This window comes from Sceloporus occidentalis, unplaced genomic scaffold, assembly GCF_023333645.1.
Source record: "Sceloporus occidentalis isolate IW3139 unplaced genomic scaffold, rSceOcc1.0.p SCAF_6, whole genome shotgun sequence".
In the NCBI taxonomy this organism is placed as follows: domain Eukaryota; kingdom Metazoa; phylum Chordata; class Lepidosauria; order Squamata; family Phrynosomatidae; genus Sceloporus; species Sceloporus occidentalis.
The window spans coordinates 60,628,353-60,653,573 of NW_028316986.1; the positions used below are offsets into that span (position 1 = coordinate 60,628,353).

Sequence of the window (25,221 nt, forward strand, 5' to 3'; positions counted from 1 at the left end):
CACCTTAGATTGTCTGTTTATTTTCCTGCCCTCTTTTTTCCCTTTCGACCCCGGACCGATGTAAACTAATTTTCTTCTTTTCCTTGCCCTTGACATGTGTATTTTATTGTTTTCCTGTTCCTGTTTTTTTGTAGTAATGTTTTTAACTGTTATATTGAATTTTTATCCTGTACTGAAATGTTTTAAAAATTTGTAAGCCGCCCTGATCATATCTATGGAAGGGCGGGGTAGAAATAAAATTTATTATTATTATTATTTCCAAAAATTATTTTTTTATTTCAAAACATACCAATCGTGACAAATGATAAAATATTCAAACAATGGAAAAATGACATTTTAAAATTTATACGGGCGGGCAAAAAAGCAAGAATTAATTGGAAATCTTTAACAGATGATAAAGAAAGAGGGGGATTTGGCCTCCCAGATTTCAAAATATATTATCACGCATGTAATTAGATTGGATTTTGGATTGGATCTGTCTGGAAAACGATAAATTATTAAATTTAGAGGGATTTAACAAAATTTATGATTGGCATGCTTATTTATGGTATGAAAAATTGGATTGTAACAAACAATTTGCGGCTCATATAGTGAGAAGGTCGCTCTTAAAAGTTTGGAAAATATACAAAGGGAAAATATACAGAAACATACCAGATTGGGTATCCCCACATGAGGCTTTTTTGGAAAATATAAGAATAGAAAATAAAAACTGGATAAGCTATAAGGAAATACTGAGATATGGAGATGGGGGTAGAGTTATGAAATCTAAAGAGGAACTGGAAATAGACGGGATTAAATTACAGTGTTTCCCTTATCGCCAATTTATGGAAAGATTCAAAATAGATATAAAACAGCGTGGAATTGGGTCAGAAAATACAGAATTAGATGAAGTTATTAAGAAAAAAGAAAAGAGAGAATATCCAGATTATATAAAATGTGTTTAAAATTGGAATTGGAATCAGAACAAATCAAACAATGTATGATAAATTGGGCAAGAGACATATGACATGTGATAGAATCAGAAAGATGGGAAACTGCTTGGGGCAAAGATGTTAAATTTTCAATTTGCGTTGACATAAAAGAGAACTTATTGAAAATGATTCATCGATGGTATTTGACTCCATCCAGACTGGGAAAAATTTATAAGAACAATAAGGCCAAATGTTGGAAATGTAATGAGGGTGTTGGTAATTTTTAGCACATGTGTTGGACCTGCCCCAAAGTGAAAAAATTCTAGAAAATGGTACACAAGATTATTCAAGAAATGTATAACATTAGAATTAACATGGAACCTGACCTCTTTCTAATAAATATGGTGGGCAGCCAGGAAGTAAGGAAGCATCTCAAACAAGTATTGTATCTGCTCACCACAGCTAGAATGTCACTAGCCCAACACTGGCATATGGAGGAGACAGCAACAACTGATATATGGCTACAAAAAGCTTTAACAATAATAGAAATGGACAAAATTACCATGGACTTAAAGGACAGAGTTACCACCGGGAAACAAACGTGGGAGCCGTTTCTGAACTACTGTAAAAAAAGATGGTGTTTGTGAACTTAGAAATGTAAAGGCTTCCCTTATAACAATGGTTATTTAGGAAATATAGAAAATACCCTTTTCTTGTATAGATTACTTACAAGAAAATGTGAAGGAATAACTCATGGTCTTCGTCAACAAACGTAAAACATATGGTAAACGGAGTAATGTAGCGAAAATCACAGGTGTATAATAGAGGTGCGTGGATAAGTAGTGCTATAAACAAAGTGTCAGTCATACACAAATGTAGCTATAACAGGGTGGAAGAAAACAAACATTCATGAGACAGATTGTCAAAGATGTAGTATATTTTTGGATTTTATTTGTTGCATATCTCAATAAAGAATATTTTTTTAAAAAAGAATTGCAGGCCTACATTTTGTCTCAGATGTTACTTTTGTTGTCAATCAAGATGCTTTGGATGGATATCAATGCAGACTGCGGCTACTCCCATTCCTGTCCACCTTGAAGTGGGAAGTGGGGGGAGATAAAGGGCAGAAAAACACAGGCGATAAAATAATTTCAAATCCCTCATCCCCTTCCCCACCACCACTCCCTTCTCCTTCTGTGTCGTTTCTTTTTGGATTGTAAGCCTGAGGGCAGGGAACTGTCCAATTAAAAAGATTGTATGTACAGTGCTGTGTAAATTTACAGCGCTTTATAAATAAAGGTTAATAATAATAATAATAACATTAGCAGCAGCAAAGTAACTTCCATTGAGATCCAGGCAATCTCTAATGACATGTGACAGAAATTAGTTAGCCAGAGGGAATGGAAATGCAAAAAGTCAGATAGGTGGTTCAAATGACTTTTCAGAAAGCCTGCTCAACTTAGAAGGAATCTGTTATTATGAACAGAGACTGTTAAAATGGCTCTAACTGGTTTAGCAAGTTTGGCCTGGCATATTCTAGAAAACAGTTGATGCATGTTACATATGAGGAGTGAATCCATTACAGAGAAATTAAAAACAAAACATTACTGTGCAAAGCAAATGACTCCAAGTAACGATCCATTTTAGCCACAGGCTAAAATATGCATGCAGTTAAAGGTTGAATAGCTGTGTGTGTTGTGTGCTTTCAAGTGATTTCCATCTGTGACCCTAAGGTGACCCTACATCAGGGTTTTCTTGGCATTATTTTTTCAGAGAGGGTTTGCCATTGCCTTCCTCTAAGTCTAGTTTTCAAACCATTACACCACACTGGCTCTCATTTATTCCCATTACCATTTATTTCCTCCACCATTTCCATGATGCTGCTGTTAGCACCGATCAATCAAATGTCCTGAATGATACTGCTTCAACTACCATTTCCCAGTACAAAATGTGATACATGTTAAAGCAGTGTGAAACATTGAGTGTGATACACTGTGTGATACACTGAGCAGCAGTGTTGCCAATCGCCCTCAAAGGAAATTCCTTGATTGGCCCTGAATGTCCCCAAATTTTCCGGAATGGGGGCAGGACTTCTGGGTCGGGACTTCCAGGTCAGGGGGTGGGACTTCCGGGTCGGGGCATGCGAAAGGCACTATGGGAAGGCTAAAGGGGGCGGGACATCCAGGATGGGAGGTATGTCGGGAGGTTTTGGGGGGGCAGGAAGGTATTTTTGGCTGGGTTTTTTTGGGCGGGAAACTTGAATTACCCTGAAGGCTGAATTTCCCAGGATCTTCCTGGAAATTTGGCAATCCCGGAAATGACACAGAAAAACTTTAAAATTCCCAATTTCCGGGGGGGGGGGGGGGGAATCTCAGAAATTGTCAACACTGCTGAGCAGGAAATCCTGAAAGGGAAAGACAGAGATCTGTGCTTGCCACCCAGTCATTTCAGCATGGCTCCTGTGCCTTGGACTGTGGCCCAAAAGAAAACAGTTCAGAAGTGCAGTCAGCTCCATGCTGGGTACTTCTGCAGTTCTTGCTTAAATATCTGTTTTTGATACTACAAGAGTGCAGGAGCCTATGGAGCCTATTGCTCCACCCTGTCATCTGAGCGATGGTCTTCCTGTGTGGGGTATAAACGTTAGTTGCACCCTAGCTTAAGTTCTTTCTTGGTCATGTGGTTTGTGTGTATACCAGGAGTGGGCATCTGTGGAAGACAAGGGAGCCACATTAACCACCCAAGAGAACTTAGAAAGCCATATGTCCTCATTGCAACCTCTATTTCTATAGGGTGTGGATGGATTTTGATGAATTTCTAGCTACTAATATAGGCCCAGGAAATGACATTTTAAAAGAAAATGATGTTAGTAAAAGTAATTCCCTGTTCACTCCTGTTTTTTTAAAGGCCTTAAATGGCTCAGCCCCTTTCAGTGGCAAAAATGTAACCTTGCCCCATAGACAGCATTTGGAGTTAAAAAAAAAAACACCTCTAAGGGTCTGGTGGCATAAGAAATGGCCTTGGAGGGCAGATGCAGCTTGTGGGTTGCACTTTGCTCATCCTTGGTATCCTGAAGGTCAATGCAAAGGAATTATTTACACTAGATTCAGGGCTCTGTACAATTTGGTCATTGTTGGTGGCTTAAGTATGCTCTTGTCCCACATTAATTCTACCATATCCATGTCTCCACCATATAAAAAGCCATCCTTCCAGAAGTGTGTTCTGCTTTATTGGGGGAGATCCAATAGCCTCTCTTTCAGCCACCCTCCACCTTTGTCACATTGTTGACTTTTTCAGTGAGTGATGCCTTCTCATTATGTGGCAGAAGTACAATAGCCTCAGATTGGTCTTCTTGGCTTCCAAGGAAAGCTCAGATCTGATCTGCCACAATAGCCATTTATTACTAGTTCCACTTCTCTAGCAAGGTTGTTCCCATTTCCTAGACTTTTAGCTGGCATATCTTAAATACAGGATTGCTCCTTAAAGATTTTGGCTTATCATTTCTCAGATATGTCTCTTTAAAAAACTGACAAAACATTTATATATTTTCCTTGTTAAAATGCTGAAAGCAAACACCGTTGAAACAGCTTTTAATTATGCAGGCAATTGGATTGTATTTTGGAGTTTTTACCAGAAAATGTTTACTTTCAGAATCTGTAAAATGCTTTAGATGTAAACAATATTACATAAAATTTAAAATTGTTTTACAGAGCAGATTAGAAAAAAAAGTATATCATGAAATGCAAAAAAATATGGCCCAAAAAGATTTCTACATGGTAAATTTGCCATCAAATCCAATGCAGTGAGCCAAATATGAAACATTTTAGTGGCTTTGTTGTGTCTTGCCTTGCATTGGGCTTAAAAAAAACAACCCTCCACAATTCACATTGGTACCATTCCTTGTGGAAACTTCATAAAGATGTATAGAACTTAACTGTGGAATGAGTTTCCCTCAACAGAGCCCTATCCTTTTTTCTAGTTCTTCAGTTGCATCTTTTGGGGGCCAAACAGATGATACAATAGGAAGCTAGAAAGAAGAATCTATTCTATGGCAAACAAATAAGCCAAAAGTACAGTTTAAAGTACACAACAACAAATGAGGTGTTAGGACTAAATTGTGTCTTCTTGAATTATTAATAGATTGAGTTATGAGAAAAGTATTTGTTTTATACTTGCATTTAAAAATGAAAACTTAGAATTCAGTGAAAAATATTACAGCATTCAATAAAACATGTCAATAAATGACAATTTTTTCTTAGATTTCTTTCCCTTCCTCATCTGCCGAGTCTGTTGTATTCAAATCTTGGTCAAACATCAGAGGATCAGTAAAATTGAGTTCCCGAAATGTTTTCACATATCTGAAGTAGCTGTAGACCAGGACACCCAAAAAGAGAACCACTATCATGGTAGCCCAACCAGCAATCAGAAACCAGTCTGGTCTGAAAGACAGTTCAAACACGATAGTTTAAGCACTTTTATTCAACCAATTCTTCATAAGAGAACAAACCTATAAAGCACACATCACATCTGTAAATGCATAAAAATAATAAAAATATCAAAAGGGAGGGAGAATATACATTTATATATTTCTCCAAAGAAAAAAATATTAGTGGTTCTATTAGTTTATAGCACCAACAGTTAGTAGTCTGGTGACCCTTAAAGACTACTAAATTTATTAAAGTATATGATTTAACTGACTGTAGTTCTTATCATTAGTCAGTAGATGGTATCTGGGAGGGAAACAAATTTAACAGTGCAGCCAGATGAGTATCAAATAGGGGGAAGACCAGTTAGGCCCCATTCCCACTGGCTTATAAAGTGGACCAAGACGTGGATTATGGGGGCATCGTTCCCATTTGAGCGTGCATACGATCCTCATTGTGCTGATTTCGTTCCCATTGGAATTCGGATCTTATCCCCATGTAATCAATTTTTCCTGGGGAAACCCGAATCAGTGGTGGATAAACCAGGTTAATTTGACTGCACATTTTTAGAGGTTTTTCCTGCACCTCCTGAGTCTGATTCAGGGCAAATGAATGGGAATGGCAAGGGTGTCTGATTCAGGAACTTGGGGATGGGAGGAGCAGTGTTCAAGGGGCTGGCCTGGGGGTGTCACCCGCTTGTTCTCTTTCCTGCATTACTGGCGTCATTTCCCCCCGTTCGCATAGCCTTTCCCCTGGTGGATTGGGAAGCAGGGTAAGGCGATCACATGTGTAGACAAATTTTTTTTTAAATTAAGCTTTCAATCGCTTAGGCGCTCTGTCGGGTGTCCAAACATAGCAAATTGCTACATTGACCTCCAAACACAGTAAACATATTAGGCTCCCCTGCAACCTCCCACCTGCTCCACATTCATAGACTGACATGTGAGGAGACCCATTGAACACCATTTTTAACTATTATTTTTTCTTTTTTTTACATGCCTCCTCGATCCCCCCCAAACAGCCCAGGGAGCAATGGGGGAGGACTTGGGGGATATAGAGGCTCCTCCCCCTTTCCCAGAGGGACTCTGGGAAGACACAGGACAGCTTGGGAGGCAAAGGGACTTGGGGGGATAGAGGCTCTTTCTCTCTTTTCCAGAGGGGAAAAGCGCCTAAGCAATTGATTGGCTGTGACATCAAGTGCCAAGGCACTTGATTGACAGCTGCTTTTTAAAAAAAGAGGTTCCGGAAGGGCAATAGGAACAGGGAGCAAAAAAGTCTGCTTGAAATTACAACCGAGAAAATTTCAGTGGGAACGAGAACATGGGTCAAAAAAACCCAAGTCCGTTTGCACCCTTTTGTAATGGGAATGAGGGAGCAGATTCGAATACGACTTGGAAAAAAAATCCAAGTCAGAATCGTGGCAATATAAGCCACTTTTTTTGCCCAGTGGGAATGGGGCCTCACTGTCACTCTGGATTCCCCTGTCTCCAATTTCATCCCTATCTGGCCATTCCCTTTACATTTTTAAAGGAATGTAAAATATACACAAATTAGTGGCATTGCATTGGATATACATGTCGTTCCTGAGAATTATAAAATTTTTGTGGGCAGTCTAGAACCATTTTTTCTCAGTTCCCATCCTCAGTAGTGTCTCCTCTACCAGACATACAGTAATTTCATCTTTATTATCTGAGACAACAGACAATAGTCTCTTGAGAAATTTCATCAGGACATGAACAATTTTAAATATAAACATGATCCTAGAGTAATCCACATCAACAGTTTCACTTTCTAGACCACTGATCCCCAAACTCTGGTCCTCCAGATGTTTTGGACTTCAGCTCCTAGAAGCCTAAGCCATCTTGGTCATCTTGGTCTTGGATTCTGGGAGCTGAAGTCCAAAACAACTGGAAGGCCAGAGTTTGGGAATCATTGTTCTACTAAACAACAAAACAATGCATAGACAGGCACCATCTAATATATGAAACTATATATCTATGCGCACCTAATTTCTACCCAGAATATTCTACAGTCAACTCTCTACAAGAAAGACTCTTGCAGAAGAAAGAATACTGTATTTTCTGGCGTATAAGACTACTTTTTAATCCAGGAAAATCTTCTCAAAACTTGGGGGTTGTCTTATATGCCGGGTGTCATCTTATAGGGCAGGTGCAGAAACTTCTGAGCCGGACTGGAGAATCTGCAATTGCCACATATGTAACTGAAGGGCGGAGCAAGCTGCAGGTGTCCGGGAAGCCCGGGGTATGGAAAAAAGAGCCGTGTTTGCAATATCGCTCTGATAGTCTTGGAGACAGGGAGGGCTGGGCAGGCAGGGAGAGCTGACCAATCCAAGCAGGCTTTGTATACAATATGCTTTCCTGCTAAATATCTGCATGTCATAAGCCTTTGAATTAAAATTACCATATTGAAATCAAATCTGATGTTTTTAAAATTTTTATTTGGTGTGTGTTGGAAGAGGGGTAGTCTTATATGGTGAGTATATCCCAAACTCTATATTTTAACTGGAAAAGTTGGGGGTCGTCTTATACGCCGGAAAATGGTAGATAGAATACAACTTGTCACCTACAACTCCCAACTATTCCACTCTAATGTACCACCAGTGATCTAGAGTCTATCTTGGAAAACAATATTTTCCTCTCACAGGCCTTGAAAAGTAGGCCTGCTTACAAAAACGTGTCTTATACATACTGTAATCACCACCATCCAGAAGAGACACAAACATAGTTGCCAAAACCTGCAAAGGCCCAAATGTTAACTTTGTCCTTATATCTGCTCAGGCCACACTATTAAAAGACCTAATGACATTAGCCACAACAAGGATGCCTTCATCTGCTTAATTTTCAATAGTGTGTTGCTGATCTTTTTTTTCCCAATGTAATTCTCCATACATATGTATGTATGCATGTACTATATAATATTTGTGCCTATAGCCATATCATGCTGAACAAACTCTACCCCGTCCAAATATACTATTTGCAGTTTGTGTGGTTTACACTGCAAAGGCAGGTATCTTCCAAAGCTATATATTTTCACTGCTGTTGTAATGTACAATATTTAGCTGAGGCTATTGGCATTTACCTTTTAACTATACCGTATGTACGGACAGCAAACAACGCATTCAGGTTGCAAAAACTGTAACAAATGGGAAATCGCTTATTATTATTTTGGTGTTCTGGGTACGTACTTGTGTCAAAGTAATAATAATGAAGACAGACTGTAAACCAGAATTTTCCAACATGGTGACCACTAGATTCTTTTTGACTTCAACTGCAGTTAGTAATAGTCATGACCAATGGTCAGGAATTCTGGGACTTGTAGTCCAAACGTACTAAGGGAACCAATCAGGAGAAGGCTGTTCCAAAGTACAGTATATAGTACCCACTTTAATATACCAAAGTAATCTATAATTTAGATCACCACAGCATAATACTGGCTCTTAAAAAATTGCTTTTCAGCTCAGTTAATTATATAACTTTTACAAGTAATGCAGCACAGGTTTTCAATAGGACATTAAGAAGAAATTGTTTGGATATATAATTTACAGTTCTTTGTCTGGAGTGAGGACATAGTTCCATACTAGAGATGGTTGAAGAATTTACCAGTTCTGATAAACTGGTCTGATCTGCACTTCCTGCGTTAATGTGCAAATTGAAACTTAGGAAATTAGTGCATCCAGGAATCTTGGCCAAAGATTTTCCCATTCCTGAAAAAAACACAGGAGAAGTCTGGGTTGCAGACAGGTTGCCAACAACCTGGACATGGGTAAATGCAATAACATCTGTTTTCATCTTTTAGATCATGCATCTCCCCCACCGGTATTCCTGGGTGCAACAATCTCCTTAGTTACCCATGCTTGCACATACTCAACATTATGCTAAAAAAATTGAAAATCTATTGAAATGTACATTTTGAGAGAAAATCTGTCCAGAAATATGTATGTCCAAAAAATTGTTTTGTATGGACTTCCGATCTATTTAGAATAATTTAGCAGAACTGGGGTGGAAGGTGGAATGGAATTAGGGATGGACATGTGAGCATAACACAGATTGGAAACATACTGATTTGTCTAATGCAGTTCTGGCTGACATGCTATGGGCTTTATTCACAGTAAACCCATGAATGAAATGCCAATCATGCCTTGCCACAGGTGCAGGAAGCCATTCTTGCAGTAGTAGCGCGATTGGCAGTAACGCGATTGGCAGTCACGTGGTCTCACTCGCCCCTGCTCTCCCCTTTCCTCCTCCCCCTCCCGCAACTTTTTTCACACTATTGAGACCTCCAGGGCCCTGAACGAAGTTTCAGAAATTGTTTTGAGTGGATTGGGGCTGCAATGATCCAAAATAGCACAAAATAAGTTGGATTTTAACCCCCCCCCCCCAAAAAAAAAAAAAAACCTGAAAGGCATGCCAGACCAGGCATAAGAGAGGGGTTAAGGGAGAGAAGGGGAAAGGAAAGCAGCACGATGCTGGCAGTGGCCCTAGTTGTGCTAAAGGAAGAATGTGGTGGTGCTGCTCCTATGCCAGTATTGTACCATTTTATTTTTAGGTTGCAGGACTGCAGTGTGAAAGTGGCTGGTCTGATAAAGCCTCATTCTAAAGTCATGAAAGTCACTGATATTACACTAACACCAAATGATTTGAGCCCTTCCGCTCGTAGGAGTACTGCATAGGTGGCTGTTGCTGACTATCCTGTGAAAGGGCAGCTTGCACAATAAAAACACCCTTAGGTTGCATCCGCACTGCAGAAATAATCCAGTTTGACACCACTAAGAGCCGGAACAGACCGGCTTGAAGGGGCGGCTTGATGCTGCCCTTTTGAGCTCTGGGTTGCGGCCGCAGCAACTGCACGCCATGTCCCCAACCCAGTGTTCTGCCGGCCCAAAAAGATGTGGCAGAAAAAGCTGGCTTTTCTGTCATTGCCCCTGCTTTGCGGTGCTCTTGTGGTGTGCAGCACCTAAAAGCCCCACCATCAAAGTGCCGTAAAGCTGCCGAAGTGTAAACAGCCCAGCGGTTTCATGGTGGCTTCCTGCCAGCTTAGGGGCATGCGTTGTGCGTATGCCATGCCCCGAAACTGCTGCGAAGCCATCTTTTTTTGCCGGTTTGTTCTGGTCCTAACTGTCCTGGCTCCATCCTATGGAATTCTGGGAATTGTAGTCTGTTGTGGCACTAGAGATTTCTTTCAGAAAGGGCTAAATGTCTCACAAAACTACAATTCCCAGAATTCCATAGCATCAAGACATGGCAGTTAAAGTGGTGTCAAATTGGATTATTTCTGTGGTGTGGATGCAGCCTTAGTGTGGAAGCATCCCATATAAAATACATTAGAATAACCTAGACTTTATCCTATAAATAATATTCACCAAATTTAAATAAGAAAGAAATTATTAAAGTTAACCTGAAGTTTGGATCCACTATCTTCAACCTGAACATATATATACCAGTGTGATACTGGGGCCAAGTAATTGAATTGATGCCAGAATGATTTAAGATCTCATATGGTTCATCTAAGTTTCTTAAATCTTCAACATATGTAATAAAACAGGACTTGTAATTCTGAAAATAAAAATACGGTTATTCATCTCATCTGGAAACACATGTACTCTTAAACAACTGTTTTAGATGCAGTACAGATTGCTGAAAAATGGTGGCTTGCCGGCGCCTGTTTTTCTTCCGGAGGGAAGCCGTAGCCGCCAAACTGCGCGGCTTCCCTCTGGCGGAACCCCCCCCCACAAAAACGTCTTCTTTTAAAACCGCAGGGGCGGCGTAACAAGTGCATACACAAATATAGAACTGAAAAGATTTTATGAAAAACAACAAAAACTCTATTATTTGAATATGGCTTCTAAATTGGAATGTGTTTACTTACAAAGTTGCAAAACCCCAGAACATAATGTATAATTTGAAATAGAATGTATATCTGTATATCAGCAGTATGCTGTCACAAAACCAGTTTACTGTTCACTTTGATTCTGTGTCATGCTATCTGATCCTGTGTCATGCAGGGACGTAGTGGCTCAGTAGTAAATATTCTGATGATATCAAGTTTGGCAGTTTGACACCCAAGCGTGTGATGGAGTGAGCTCCTGTCACTAGTCCCAACTTCTGCCAACCTAGCAGTTCAAAAGGATGTAAAAATGTAAGTAGATAAATAGGTACCTCTTTGGTAGGAAGGTAACAGGATTTTGTACAGTTATGCTGATCACTGAAGTTGTCTTTGACAACACTGGCTCCCTTGGCTTATTAACAGAGCTGTGCACTGCCCCCTACGCTCAAACATGACTTGATAATCATGTCAAAGGGTAAATCATTACCTTTAATTCTTTGATTATCTGAGGATTCTGACCAGATTATTGGGTAAATCTACAAGACCTTGGGCTCATCCATACTGGTAATCTGTGTTAGTTTATTACATTATTTCATGCTCCTTCTTGACATTTCCTGTCAACTCCCCAAGCAAACTCAATTTTGACTTTTAAAAATCCAACAACTTCAATAAAAAAGTAGCTCATTTTGGTTCACTTATGTTTGCCTTGTCACTTGTCTTCTTGGCAAGAATTTTTCAGGTTTGCCACTGCCTTCAAATAAGGCTCAGAGTGTGACTTGCCCCAGATCGCTCAGTGGATTTCCACTGCTGAGTGGGGATTCAAATCTTGGTCTCCCACAGTCCTAGCCCAACAATGAAACTATTTAAAAATGCATTTTATAGTATATTATTTCTTACATGTGGTCCCCAAAGTAAATCTATTTCTGTAGGTGATAGGGAAGAGGTTTTGGTATTATTTCCGATCATTTGTTCCCAGGTCTGTGCAGTAGTTAGACAATGGACCTGTTCAAAGAAAATGAATAAACAAAGTAAAGTATACATAAAAGAAAACTCTGAATGAATATACTTGATGTGTCCTGCTATAGTTACCTTTGTGAGCATTCAAACAATTTAATAGCAATGCACTGAAAACATTTTAAAGATATATCTTTATGTTTGTATCCTAATTAAATTAGTGACAATGGAAAGTTGTAAAATTCAATAAGTAAAATTAGAAAAAAAAAAATTAGTTACAGGAAAAAAAGAAGTACATCTTGACCCTACCGATAGAAGATGCAGTAGTAAAGGATAGTGGTTTAAACATGCCAGAAAATGGCACACATTTACATCTATCCTACTACCCTTCTGTAGTATAACATTGTGAATATGCTGACATGGTAGATTTGGAACAATAGTACCTTAGTTACTATTCCAGAACGAGTTCTGGTTGTGAGCTATAAAGTGCCAAGGTATCAAGAGCAATAAAACCTTGCTGAGATGATACAATAGAATCATCTTCCACATTTGTGGTTCCTGTGGAGCACATGAAACATTTCTGCACTTATGAGTTTCACTAACCCCAGGCATTTGCTTAATTATGTTTAACAGAGAATATATTAAATTCTCTCTGCTTTTGATTCTCTATATTTGCATCCTCCACAGCACTGTCTGTCTCTGTTGCCAAAGTGATGCCTTTTTCTTTGCAATATTTTGTTTTTTCTGTTTTGTTGCAGCTGTTGCGGCTGCTGGCGCTTGCCTCATTGCTGACTTCCCTGAGTAGTCTCCGCCTGCTACGTTGATGGTTTGAGCGTCAAAATGGTGGCTCAGGTTCCTCTCTCTCTGATATTCAAAATAGCTGTTACTCTTGACTCATGGAGAAGTTGCTGCCTCCAGGTATGTTTCACCTTTTTTGGCATATATTTCATTCATTTGCCATTTCTTTGCTATTGCTGTTATTTACATCAGTATTTGATGTGCTTTTGTATTGTGAGCTGGCTTGGGTCTCTTTTTTGGGAGAAAGGTGGCATTAAAATAAAATAAATATTCACAGTGTGTAAGCCTGGTGTCTGTCTGGTCTCCTTACTCTTAGTTATATCAGCATTCATGAGGTGTGAGCCTGGCATCCACCCAGTCTCCTTACTTCTTTTGCAACCAAACTGTAAGTCCTCAGCTTCAGTCTTACTGGAGGACAGATATATCTTTTTAAAATGCTTTTCTTGTTCATTGCCAGAGACACGGTCATCTGGTCGGGCTGTGGCATGATTTGATCTTGTTTTTAAGTAAGTTTGTCCATTCATTCCAGTGTCTTTTTCATTTGACCGTCTTTTTTTGTCTCCTTTCTTTAGTTTTGTTATTTTTGCCTGTCTGTCCTCCATGGTTTGCCTTCCTGTCTCTAAAATTTATGGAGCAGGTGTTGCCTTTGACCAGATGGCAGGACAGGCAAATAAAGACTGATGGAGAAGGGAGCTAGGCATCACAATGGAAAGAAATAACTGAATAGAACATTGGCTCCTGCCTCTCGGATGGTGTGTGGGGTTAAACCCAAGAAGAGTGGATTACTTCATCTGGCATCCCGAGAATCACGGTGCTGCTCTTAAAGTATGATTGAAGAATGAAGAAGAGTGAAGAAATAACCACCAAAATGCAGCCCGATCCCATCAAGCATAGAATTTAAAGTCTGACAGGAAAAATAAACTCTGAAGAGTTCCTCAGATGCTGCTGCTGTGGTGGACAAAAAGGAAATGAGGGTTTAGGTGGAAAGCAAGCAGTAAGCTGCTTGTAAAGTGGACAGGGAATCAAAGCAGGAATGGACCCCTTGATTTGAATCTTTTCATATATATGATCCAAGGGGTCAGCATCATGATGAATGATTTGGATGTTCAGAGCATTTGCCATATGGATTACCTGTTTAGAGAAAGACTGTAGATCATCAGCTGGAGAAGATTGCTTGTGGACCACCAGAGCATGTGAGGGGGATCTGTCACTCAACAGATCCAAAGAAATTAAAGCCAGTCCTACTGAGACCACATCTGACTGGTGTGAAACCAAATGATGAGGTGGTGCAGGCAAAGGCTTATACAGAAGAGACTGTCGACAAGGAGGAACAGGCAGAGGTTGTGCCTGAGGGTTGGATGGCCATGTCGACATCATAGGGGATGGAGGCCATCAGGTTTGAGAAACTGGAACAGCTTGGGGATCAACTAACCTATGTAACAGCACAATGTAGAAGATTGTAAATATAATGTTGATAAAGAATCTCAAAGCCCTGCAATGCAAACAAAAGGTACTGTTCCATCTCTCTATCATAAAACAACTCCATCAGTTCCCAAAATCTGATAGGAGAATATCTAGAGGCATGCCTCGAATGGGAGTCAGAACGATGATGGTGTTGAGAGACATCTTGAACCCGACAATGGGATTTGGGTTCTCAAAGGAGATCTCCCGCAGTATTAAGGTGAAGGGGACCTTGAAAAAGATGCAATACAAAATGGCCCAATATTCTTTGAGGTGGGGAAGTGATTTTTGGTGGGGTCCTAGGTAAAGGAACTACCCTTGATACCACTGGTGGAAGAATCTGTGATCAGGAACATGGAGAGTTCACCCGCGTAGAAGAGTCAACAATTTCACCTTCCAAAGCTGAACCAACCTGAACCTCTACAAATCGCAACAACACAACTGGAGACAATGCTTTCAGGGCCAATGTAGATTCTTGTCTTTCTAGAGTCAGATCAACTGAACCGAAGTCACCTTGTGCCTCTTAGGCCAAAAATCCTCCTCACAGGAGCGTTTAGAATGCTTTTTCTTTTTCTTCTTGGGTTCACTTGAATGGTGAGAACCCAAAGGCTCAATCAGGAGACAACGAACTGGATTTGGAGGGATATCATCTTTAGCTAGAGAAAGAGCAGTAGACTTTTTCCTAGTTGCCACATCGCTGTCAATGGTTGATACCGTTCTCTTCCATTCTGTAGTCTTGACCAATCCTTGGATTGAGGAGGTCACTCTGACGACTTGTTGGTATTGACACGGGGTTGAGAGGATTTCCTGCATTTGGGGCGCCTTACCACCTCCAAACTCAGTTTTATTGCTGGGCAAATCCCTCAGATGCAGATTTCGGAGGGGTGGAAACAGTAGCCAACAGAGACACCAAAGGTTTTAAAGTCTGTTCATATAGGACAGCCTTCAGCCTTGACTCCCTATTCTTCTCTGCCTGAGGTGTAAACACCTTACAATGGACACAAGTGTTTACAATGTGCCTTTTTACTAAACAAAGAAAGCAACGGGAGTGGCCATCCTGACTAAGGAGTTTAGCCCCACACTCAGTACACTGCTTAAATGAGGTGGACAGAGTCAACATAGTCATTGTCAAACAATCAAGGGCCTGTTACAGACCGCCCAAAAGGGGCAGTCTTGGGCCACTGCTGGTTGCAGCGCGGAGGAGCCGCAGCAGCCAAACCGCGTGACTCCTCCACGCTGCAAAAAAGGAGTGCAGAAATCGCGCTCCTTCCGGCAACCCGGAAGAGACGTCGCAAGTGCCAAAGCATGCACTTGCGACGTCTCTTTTGGGTTGGGACATGTGGACGCAGAGCGTCCGCTACGTCAAGATGGCGGTGCCCATCTGTATAGGGTGCCGCCATTTTGACGTATCGATTACACGTGAGGGGCAAGGTGCGTCCGGAAGCGCCGCCCCTCGTGCATAATCACAGCCCGATGCGGCGCCTCTTGCGCCCGTCTGTAACGCGCCAAAGTCAGGCCAAAGCATCTTCTTTAACAGAGGAAAACACAGTAGAATAATCTAAAAACAGTCATAAGTCAAAATACCAACAAGAAGATACAAGTGAAAGCAAAGGCAAGAGACAAGGTTCCTCACTGCTTCTAACATGGTAGATGAAAAGGAACTGAGGTAAATGAGCAGGAATGCTAGGGTGCAAGAAGAGATGGATGGAGCTACCATCAAAAATCTGCCTAGAGATTCCAGAAGGTTCTGAGTATGCTCTGCGCAGGAATACCAAATGGTGTGATTCACAGAGACCACGAAGAAGAACACTAGTTTGATGAAATTTTTATTACCCCATTCAATTGCATTTGAGTGTTCATGAGTTGTAAAGTCCCTGCAACAGAAGTGCTAATAAGATTGGTCACACCTAGATAGAAGATCCATTATCTTAATTAAGGGGTTTTTGCCAATATTGTAAAGGGCTTCTACCTCTGTGAAAGAACACATATTTAAACATCAATTTTCATGGAATTTATATCTTGTTCACAGATTAAAACCAACACTATAGAAATATTACAAATAAAATAAAATACCTCTTCCATAGTTGAGTTGTACTCAAAGTCAATCCTGTCATTTACTTCCCACACTATGTAGTTTGCCTCAACAGTACCCAGAAGGTTATTACTCATATATCTGAAAACAACAGACATGAAGTATCACATCTTCTCAAAAAGAATAAAGACATATTCAAGGTCTTACTCTGTTTGTGGTTTGTCAAACAATGTCTTCAAAGTTTGGATGTCACTTTTCTTTTGCCAATAAAATGTAGAGTTTCTTACTGAGAAGGGCGAGTTGTAAGGATGCCCCTCTTTCTCGTTTGTGCCCAATTCTCTTTTCTTAGCTGTTTTTCCAATATGTTTGTGCACCTGTTGACCCCATGAATTTCATATGGTTTTCTTAGACAAGCAAAACACAGAAGTCGTTTTGCCAGTTCCTTCCTTTGAAATACAGTCTACAGCACCTGGTATTTCTTGGTGGTTTCCCATTCAAGTACTAATGAAGGCTGACCTTGCTTAGCTAAGACCAGACAGGATCTGGTGTCTTTAGAATATTTGGGCCTGTTTTATTTTTACAAACCCATGCTTCCATTACAACAAAAAGCAGTAAATGGAGAAAAGGTTAAGTGTTTTCTTGACATCCACAATATCTCTGCTGGGAATCAGGCACTTCCATTCCCACTGTGCAAACAAGAAGCAAATACTGAACTTTGCAGACACATACTGGAAGTGGAATGCATAGTTTTTTCTTAGACAAAAGCACAATCCTATAGGTCAGAGTTTTGTGATCAGTCAGATCCACTGTATACTGTTGGAAGGCTGAGGGAAATGATTGGGGGAACAGGCATATCACAGATCTACTTACTGTGCGTTTTTTTTAAACTACCCTATCTTAAAGGAACTAGTTGGGAAACATTTAGCTCCCACATATAACTTGCATGCAGTATTACAAATCTGAAGAATCATCTCCTCTAGTGCTTCATCTCCTTCATATTTCCTTGGCTGCATCTGCACTGCAGAAATGATGCAGTTTGACACCACTTTAACTGCCATGGCTCAATGCTATGGAATTCAGGAAATTGTAGTTTGTGAGACATTTAGCCTTCTGTGTCAGTGTGTTCTGGTGCCACAACAAACTATAAATCCAAAAATCCCATAACATTGAGCAATGGTGGTTAAAGTGGTGTCAAACTGCATTATTTCTGCAGTGTGGATACAGCCCTTTACTTCTGCGTCCAATCCTCTTTTTTCCTGTCCAGAACACAGTTCTTTCTTAACCCCCCCCCCTCCCATTAAATAGTAAACCTTCTCTTTTGAAACCTGATGCATACTTTCTAGTAAATAAATACAGTGTCATAATATCATACAAGAAGCTCAGGGAGAATGATGCAGAAAGATTTTTCTGAGTATCTACAATGTTTCAGATTTACTTACAAAAGAACTGTAGGCCGAAATGTAGCTCGGTAATCAACTTCTATGGGGCAACCATATTCTTCAACTTTATAATTTATTTCCTATGGAAAAAGTGGTTTAATATACTTGTGGTTTTTCTGTCTTTTGTTTGTATATCTATAGCTTATTAGAATAAAATGTGTAATTCTTACCAGGTCTTTCTCATTATTCCTCAGAGAGCTCCTAATAGAAGAGAAAATGAATTCCTAATTATTACTGACATTATTAGTTGAGCAAACTGATGTGGCTTCTTATTTTTTGATAAGTATTTCAATAGACTATTCAGCACCTCATTATTTCTTTACCTTCAGCACCAAATAGTGCATTCTTCATCACATAACTTCTGCTTTGGTCCTGTTTCTGGCCTCATTCTTGTGGAACATGTCTTCATGAGCTCATCCTGGATTTCCGGTTCTATTCCTTCCTTCTACTCCACTTCAGAATTAAGCAGCAGCTCATTGTCTAGAACAGGGTGATCAAAGTGTAGCTCTCCTGTTGGACTGCAATTCCCAGTATTCCTCACCACTGACTATAATGGCTAGGATTAATGAAAACTACAGTCCAACACCAGGAGTGTCTCTGCCCAGCCCTGCTCTAGAAGGAAGGGATAGAACTGGAAATCCAGGATGAGCTCATGAAGACATGTTCCACAAGAATGAGGCCAGAAAGGACCAAAGCAGAAGTGGATTTCACCAGTAAACATAGCCAATTACTAGCAAGTTTGGTTCTTGTAGTGTGGAAAACCAGATAATAAATGAAAGTTATGAGAAGACTCCTGATCATGATAAAATTCATCAGTATTTCAGGATATACTCAGCATAGGTATTGGGAATATTGGAAAAGTTAGAGGACTGAAGAAGTTAGTGAATGAATCAGCTCTATGTAGGGTCCTGGGTCTTTACTTAATCGCTTTAGGTTCAATGGAGTAGAGAGATTCTTAAAATAAGGATCAGACAAGGAAAATACCAAAAAGAAAAATGGCAAGAGACTACAGTATAATCTTATAATCTTCTTATGTCTCCTTTAAGGAGCACAAAAAGGTAATTTGATTAAATGTTTCCTAATATTGCCATGTTGAATGACCCTTTCTCTAGCAGAGAGGAGAACTGAGACAACCAAATTGTGTTCCCTTCATCAGGTCGTCCAGATGAGGCGGCATGGTTTACCTGACTTATCAGTTTCAAAGGATTACCTTTTGGTGCAGTCCCCAACCTCACTTTGTATCTAGAGTACCAAAGATTCTGTAAGTTCTCTGAAGGTCTGTGTCATCCTAACCCAAGCCTAGACCTTGCTGCTCAAGACTTTTATCTGACTGTGTTTCTCTGTACTTTACCTATCAGAACATGCTTTGATAAATGTAATTCTACCATGTCTGTTTAGTATACTACCCACTATTAGATACTACAGCAATAGCTCAGTTCCCTGGAAACTTAGAGCTTTCCTGAGGTAGGACATAACACATACAGGTGAGTTTCAATTTTCATTGCCCCAATTTACAACATTTCAAATTTACACCTCTTCAGAAATAAGTAAATCAAAGTCTTACTTGCAATGCATAGCATTATCTGCCTAGGTTGAGAGTACTGGAAAGGGAGAAAGCAACAGCAGTCTTGGCATTGCTGTGAGGAAGAGGATTCCTTTGGCTGCTTAAAAGAAAGTGTGTGAGAGAGATGAAGAAACTGGAATTTTGGAGTTTTAGGTGGCTGTAAGGAGTTTCCTCTGTCTGCTTAGCTGTCGGGTGGGCGAGTGAGCAAATGGAGTCCTATTATCTGGAAAGAAGGGGTCTTGTTGCCTGTTTAGGACGGAGAGCCATGATGGGGAGAGAGCTCACCCCAGCCAAACCTCTTTAAGACCAGCATTTGCTGCTCCTCCCTCCAGCTCTTTGGAGCGCACCTGCATATTTTCCTAGTTTGGAAAAGCTCTAATGTTTTATGCTTGAAGCCTCTTTAAAACTGGTGATGGACTGAGTAAAAATGAGAAGTTGGAACTCACTGTGAATGATCATTCTGGGATGGTAAAGGGAGCAAACCACCCACTCATGGATTAAAGCCATGTGCCAACCTGGAAGGTAGGAATCTACATTCTTTTTCTGTTGGCTCTGTTGTGACTCCATTCTTTCCCTATCAGTTTAATTATTTAGCCCTGATAAAACTAAATATAGCATGTATACAGAAACTCAACCTATAGAATGCTTTTGGGGAAGGATTGCTAATCCAGCCATTCCAGAATAATAATTCATGGTAAATTTTGGTAGAAATTAGGGAACTGTAATTAAAGTCATCCTATTCTGCTCAAACTTACATACATTTCAATTTAGAGACTGTACTGCCAGCTCTGATGGTTATATGAAAAAGCAGACATGAAAAAAGCCCACAAGAAAATTGCTCACAGAACAAAGTCCGCTGTCATAAATGCACATGAGAAACTTGCCCACATGGAAAACTGCTCACACTAAAAAATGCCCACAGTCAAAAATGCCCACAGAGAAAAAATTCTCATATTCAAAACTTTAACATGGAACAACACTTGCCTCTCTCATCACAAACTGCACCCACCTGTAAAACTCCCACAGAAAGCTGACCGAGAGACAACACAGGATTGGAAGCTTCACACTACCTTTCTTCAGGCTGAAAACTGCAAAACCGAAGGCAGCCATTCATGACGCCTATCCTTAAAAAGCAGCAGCAAATGCTGCCAGAAGTGAAATGAGACAAGACCTGAGAGCAGTAAGTGGGAGTCTTTGTCATGTGGTGGAAAATTTGCTGTCAGGATTAAATAATGACATTGGCCCTTATACGCAGACAATAATCCCTTCTCTATCACACACACAAAAAAGACAATAATTTGCCTAACCAGTCTAGTTTGTGATGAAGCACTGATTCCTAACTGCACAGATCTGGACAGCTTGATAGTTTCCATGGCAGTCTCACTGACATCTGTACCAATAGAGGGAAGCAGAAACTCCTCCTGGGCTAGTGAGGTGCTATTAACACTACTGAGACCTTCTCTTGCTGAGTCTTGAGAAGAACCCTCTGCATAATTTGAACAGGTGGAAAAGCATAGGTTCAGTCCTTTGGCCAAGGTGATGTCAAAGCTGTTAGTAAAATAAATTGGTTTTAAAATGTAGTTTAGTAGCAGCAGCAGTAAGCATGTACTCCACAGGTATTTAGTACAGGGCTTAGATCTGAGCTTCTAGGAAATAAACATAATACATTGGTAGGTGAAATAAAATTTACTTTATTGTTACATCTAGATTCTAGAAAGAATAACTAATCAATAGAGAAAACTATACATAGTAAAAGAGTCCCTATAGCTGACTCTCATGAGTGTAAGTGAGAGGAAAATCATCTTAGAAGCACAACCTTCTTTGTGCATCCATGCTGGCTGAAGGCAGAGAGAAGAAGAGAGACCAAACAGCCATAAAAGTTCCCAACCCCTGGGGAAAGGAAAGGGGCAGGAAGTGACCTCCTCACAGAGCCACACCAATTAAAGTGACCGTAGATATAATCAATGTATCTGTGAAGAAGAATGCCCCCTTCTCAAAAAAAGAACATAAAGCTACAAGCATTGATGCTACTCCTACAAAAGCATAGTAGGCTTCTGCATTTCTGCTTCCATCAATGGAATAAAACTTTTTTAGCCTGGCATTCTCACCAGATACAAATAAATCTATCTGAAATGGTCCTAGCCATTTCTTCAATGGCTGAAACCCCCCAGAATGCTGGGGCAATTCTCCAGGATGAATTCTGTTCCTGCTGAGATGATCTGCCTGAACAGTCAAAATCCCTTCCAAACAAATCGTTGAGATAGATTTCAGGTTCCACATGGCCCCTCTGAACAACTTGTTTGACTCTGCTATCAGGGGAAGCAAAAGTAGACTTCCCTAATTGCATATCTGCGCTCTGACAGTCATGTTGTCTGTGCATACTTCCATATGATGACTCTTGATGACAGTCCAAAACTCAACAGCACCAACTTCAACTCAAAAAAATTATGTTGTTCCTTCTGGTCAGTGCTGACCAAGTGCCCTGAACTTCATGTCTCTTGCAATGTGCACCCCAACCAGTGAGGCTCGCATCAGTCAGTACTTGAACTTTGTATCAAGAAAGGAATCACCATTTTATAACTCCACTTTGAAAGAGGATGGTAGTACCATCTTGTAATGAGTCCTGTTTCCTATTAAATAGTGTGGAATCAGATGTCTCTGAAGTCCTCTGTATCATGAATAATAGTATACCCATAATTTTGGCTAACCACATCACACCTACTGACTCCAAGGATTTTAAATGTGTTTATCTTGTGTTTCAGCTTGTACTTCCTTTCCTGGGAAAGGGCAAGACATCCTACTCTGGTATCGACTAAAGCTCCTAAATGAGTTAACAAGGTGATTGGCTGCTAGTAACTTTTCTCATAATACATTAATTCAAATTTCTCTAGAGTCCAGATTGTTAATGCCAAATCCCTTGTTATTTTCTTGAACTTGCCTTCAATAAGATGTTATTTAAATAAGGATAAAGTTGCACTCCCTTTTTTCTGAGATGTGCTACCAAGGGCATCAAGATTTTTGTGAATTGGAGCAGATGCCAGGCAATATTTTGAATTGATGATGTTTGCTCTGATACTGAAAATGCAAGTATCTTCTGTCTCTTGGAGCTATGGGAATATGAAGGTATGCTTCTTTGAGGTCTTCTTGGAGAGCTCCTATTTTCAAGTTCCCCTATATCATTTGAAGGGTTTTGTATCTCTGATATCTGACAAACCCATTGAGGTACCTGAGATTCCAGATTGGCCTGCATTGCTTTTGGGCACCATAAAGAAGACTGAATAAATAGCAGTGTACCTCTGTTCCCTGCTTGCCTGTGACACCGGAGAAGGAAGGTATATGCTTATAGTTTCTTGTTGAATAGAATTGTGTAGCCCTGAGTTACTACCTGATTGGCCCGTTATTTTGAAGTTATTTCTGACCACAAATCTCCAAAAGGCACCTACCTCCCACCTACCAGTCCCCTTTCCCTGTCACTACTGAGGTTTATACCTCTTAGGGTTGTTCCACTTCCTCCTACTCTGTCGACCATACTGTCCTAGGCAACCTTATTGAAAAAGAAATCTAAACCACTGTGCACGGTTACATCTGAAATAACTTTGGGCCCGAACAGACAGGCCAAAATAAAGCTGCTTCGGGACACTTTGGAGGTATGCTGTTTAAATGACACATGCATCTTAAGAGGCCAGAAGCTGCACCAAAGTTTTGGTGCAGCATCCGGCCTCTTAGGACACATGCATCATTTAAACAGGATACCTCCAAAGTGACCTGAAGCAGCTTTATTTTAGCCTGTCTGTTTGGGCCCTTTATCTACTATCATCCCTTCCTCCACAAAAAGAAAAATAGCCTCCTTTAAATGTTTTTTTATTCATTTTCTGGCGAAACATCAGGAAGAAACTCTTCTAGAACATGGCCACATAGCCCGAAAAACCCACAAAAAATGATCTTTTCTAGAGCTTGTTCTGCAAAGAGCAGTTCATCTTTAAAAGGTATATAAGCCAAATTATTCCTTGAGTTTTGGTCTGCCTCCCAATGATGCCATAGAGATCACCTGGCCTCTGATACTGTATTAATATAATCACTGCAAACATAATTTATAATTTAAACCATCAGGTATATCTCAATTATTTTAACAATCATATTTTTGTTATATTAAATATAGCTACTGAGGCTGTTAAGCTGGAGACAGTGCTGGGAGCTGGGAAAGGAGAGAAGGGCTTCTTAATACTTTCTCTGTGAAATACTGTGCTTTCAAATTTTTCCCAGCCTTCTTGTTTTTATCTCCAAGGTAAAATATATCATTATGATAAGTACTGTATAAGTATAATGAGGAACAATTTTGGACTGTAAAATAGTCTGAAAAAATGAAGAAGATCATCTCTCCATTTTGAAATCTTTACTTCAAAATGAAACTAATTTTAAAATAAAAAAACTAAAATAAAACTCAGTAGAAAAAGTCATGGGCATATATATAATTTGGAGTTCTGCTTGAATATGTGCTAAACAACAACAAGCTACTTTCTCCAGAATGGACCCTAGAAGGATAAGAGGAAAAACAAACCTCTGCTTTTAGTGCCAGTGGATAGTTACATGATGGTTCTCATGACATTGGTTGCTTTTACCTCAACTGGATAAAAAGACGGGTGATATTCTATCACTCAAAAAGTGATGATCACCAGTTTAATTTGTCCATGTATGTGTATTCATTGGGGAGGGGAGAGATTTCTGTCTATCTCTTTGTGTTTCTGACACACATATACAATCAAACACAACTGATCAGCACACTCAAAGGTAACAGTGGTAACTATTTGTTTGAGAAGAGATGCAGTAGTGCTCATGAAGTATGGCGCTATTTAAACGGGTGCTATGACGCGCCTCTGTCACATGCGAGGCGTGGCACTTTCAAATGCCCCTCGCCCCTTGCACATGACGGGGGCGTAAAAATGGCGGTGCCCTATACACATGGGCGCTGCCATTTTGATGTGATGGATGCCTAGCATCCGCACATCTTGGCGCCTTCATGATGTTGCAAGTGCACCATTGGCGCCTTGCAGCATCATAATGGTGCCGCGGAAAGAAGCCGCTATTTGCAGCTTCTTTTGTTGTGTGAGGAAGCCGCATGGTTTGTCCGCTGCAACTCCCTTGCACAGCAAACTTGGACGCCGGCAGAACGCCCTTTTGTTGTGTTGAGAGCAGTGTCAAATTTCCAGCCACATCAACTTTAAATGTTTATGCAAGGTCCAAACAGACAGGCCAAAATAAAGCTGCTTTGGGTGACTTTGGAGGTATGCTGTTTAAATGATGCATGCATCCTAAGAGGCCAGAGACCATGCCAAAGCCATGCTCCAGAAGCTTTGGCGCAGCTTCTGGCCTCTTAAGATGCATCTGTCATTTAAGCAATATACCTCCAAAATGACCCGAAGCAGCTTTATTTTGGCCAATCTGTTCAGACCATCATTCCACCTGTGCTTTCTATATATTTCTTACCTAGGTATAGTAAAGGTAATGTTCCCACATTCAGAAGGTTTTCTGCAATAAAACAGAAAATATAATAATAATAATATTTTTATTTATTTATATTCCGCTTAATCACTTGGAATCCAAGTGGATTACAACAATGAAACAAGATACAGTTAAAATTCTAAAAACCCTATCCCTCTCCCCCAGTATAAAACATAGTAATACTAATAAGAGATTAAACCAGAAAGATATTAAAACAGTAGTATAAAATCACAGTTAAAATCAGTGGAAGATTTGTAAAAAAAAGAAATGTATAGCAGGGTCCAGATAGGATGGAAAA

The 25,221-nt window shown here is 40.1% G+C and overlaps 1 protein-coding gene across 5 annotated transcripts in view; it reads right to left on the bottom strand.

Moving 5' to 3' along the window:
• Positions 1–4,526: 4,526 nt before the first annotated feature.
• The window catches only part of CATSPERE (catsper channel auxiliary subunit epsilon), a 116,514-nt gene continuing 95,819 nt past the window's right edge, over positions 4,527–25,221 (bottom strand). For 3 of the 5 annotated variants that reach the window (XM_089529806.1, XM_089529804.1, XM_089529807.1), the window contains 8 exons: positions 24,909–24,950; positions 18,031–18,061; positions 17,861–17,940; positions 16,463–16,562; positions 12,074–12,178; positions 10,748–10,905; positions 8,432–8,485; positions 4,528–5,347 (listed from right to left, as the gene is read on the bottom strand). In XM_089529806.1, coding sequence (XP_089385932.1) covers positions 5,164–5,347; positions 8,432–8,485; positions 10,748–10,905; positions 12,074–12,178; positions 16,463–16,562; positions 17,861–17,940; positions 18,031–18,061; positions 24,909–24,950 — 754 coding nt within the window. In that variant the 3' untranslated portion in view covers positions 4,528–5,163. Of the gene's footprint in view, positions 5,348–8,431; positions 8,486–10,747; positions 10,906–11,251; positions 11,463–12,073; positions 12,179–16,462; positions 16,563–17,860; positions 17,941–18,030; positions 18,062–24,908; positions 24,951–25,221 lie in introns of those variants that run through there. The other 2 variants (XM_089529805.1, XM_089529808.1) reach the window with 2 other exon arrangements.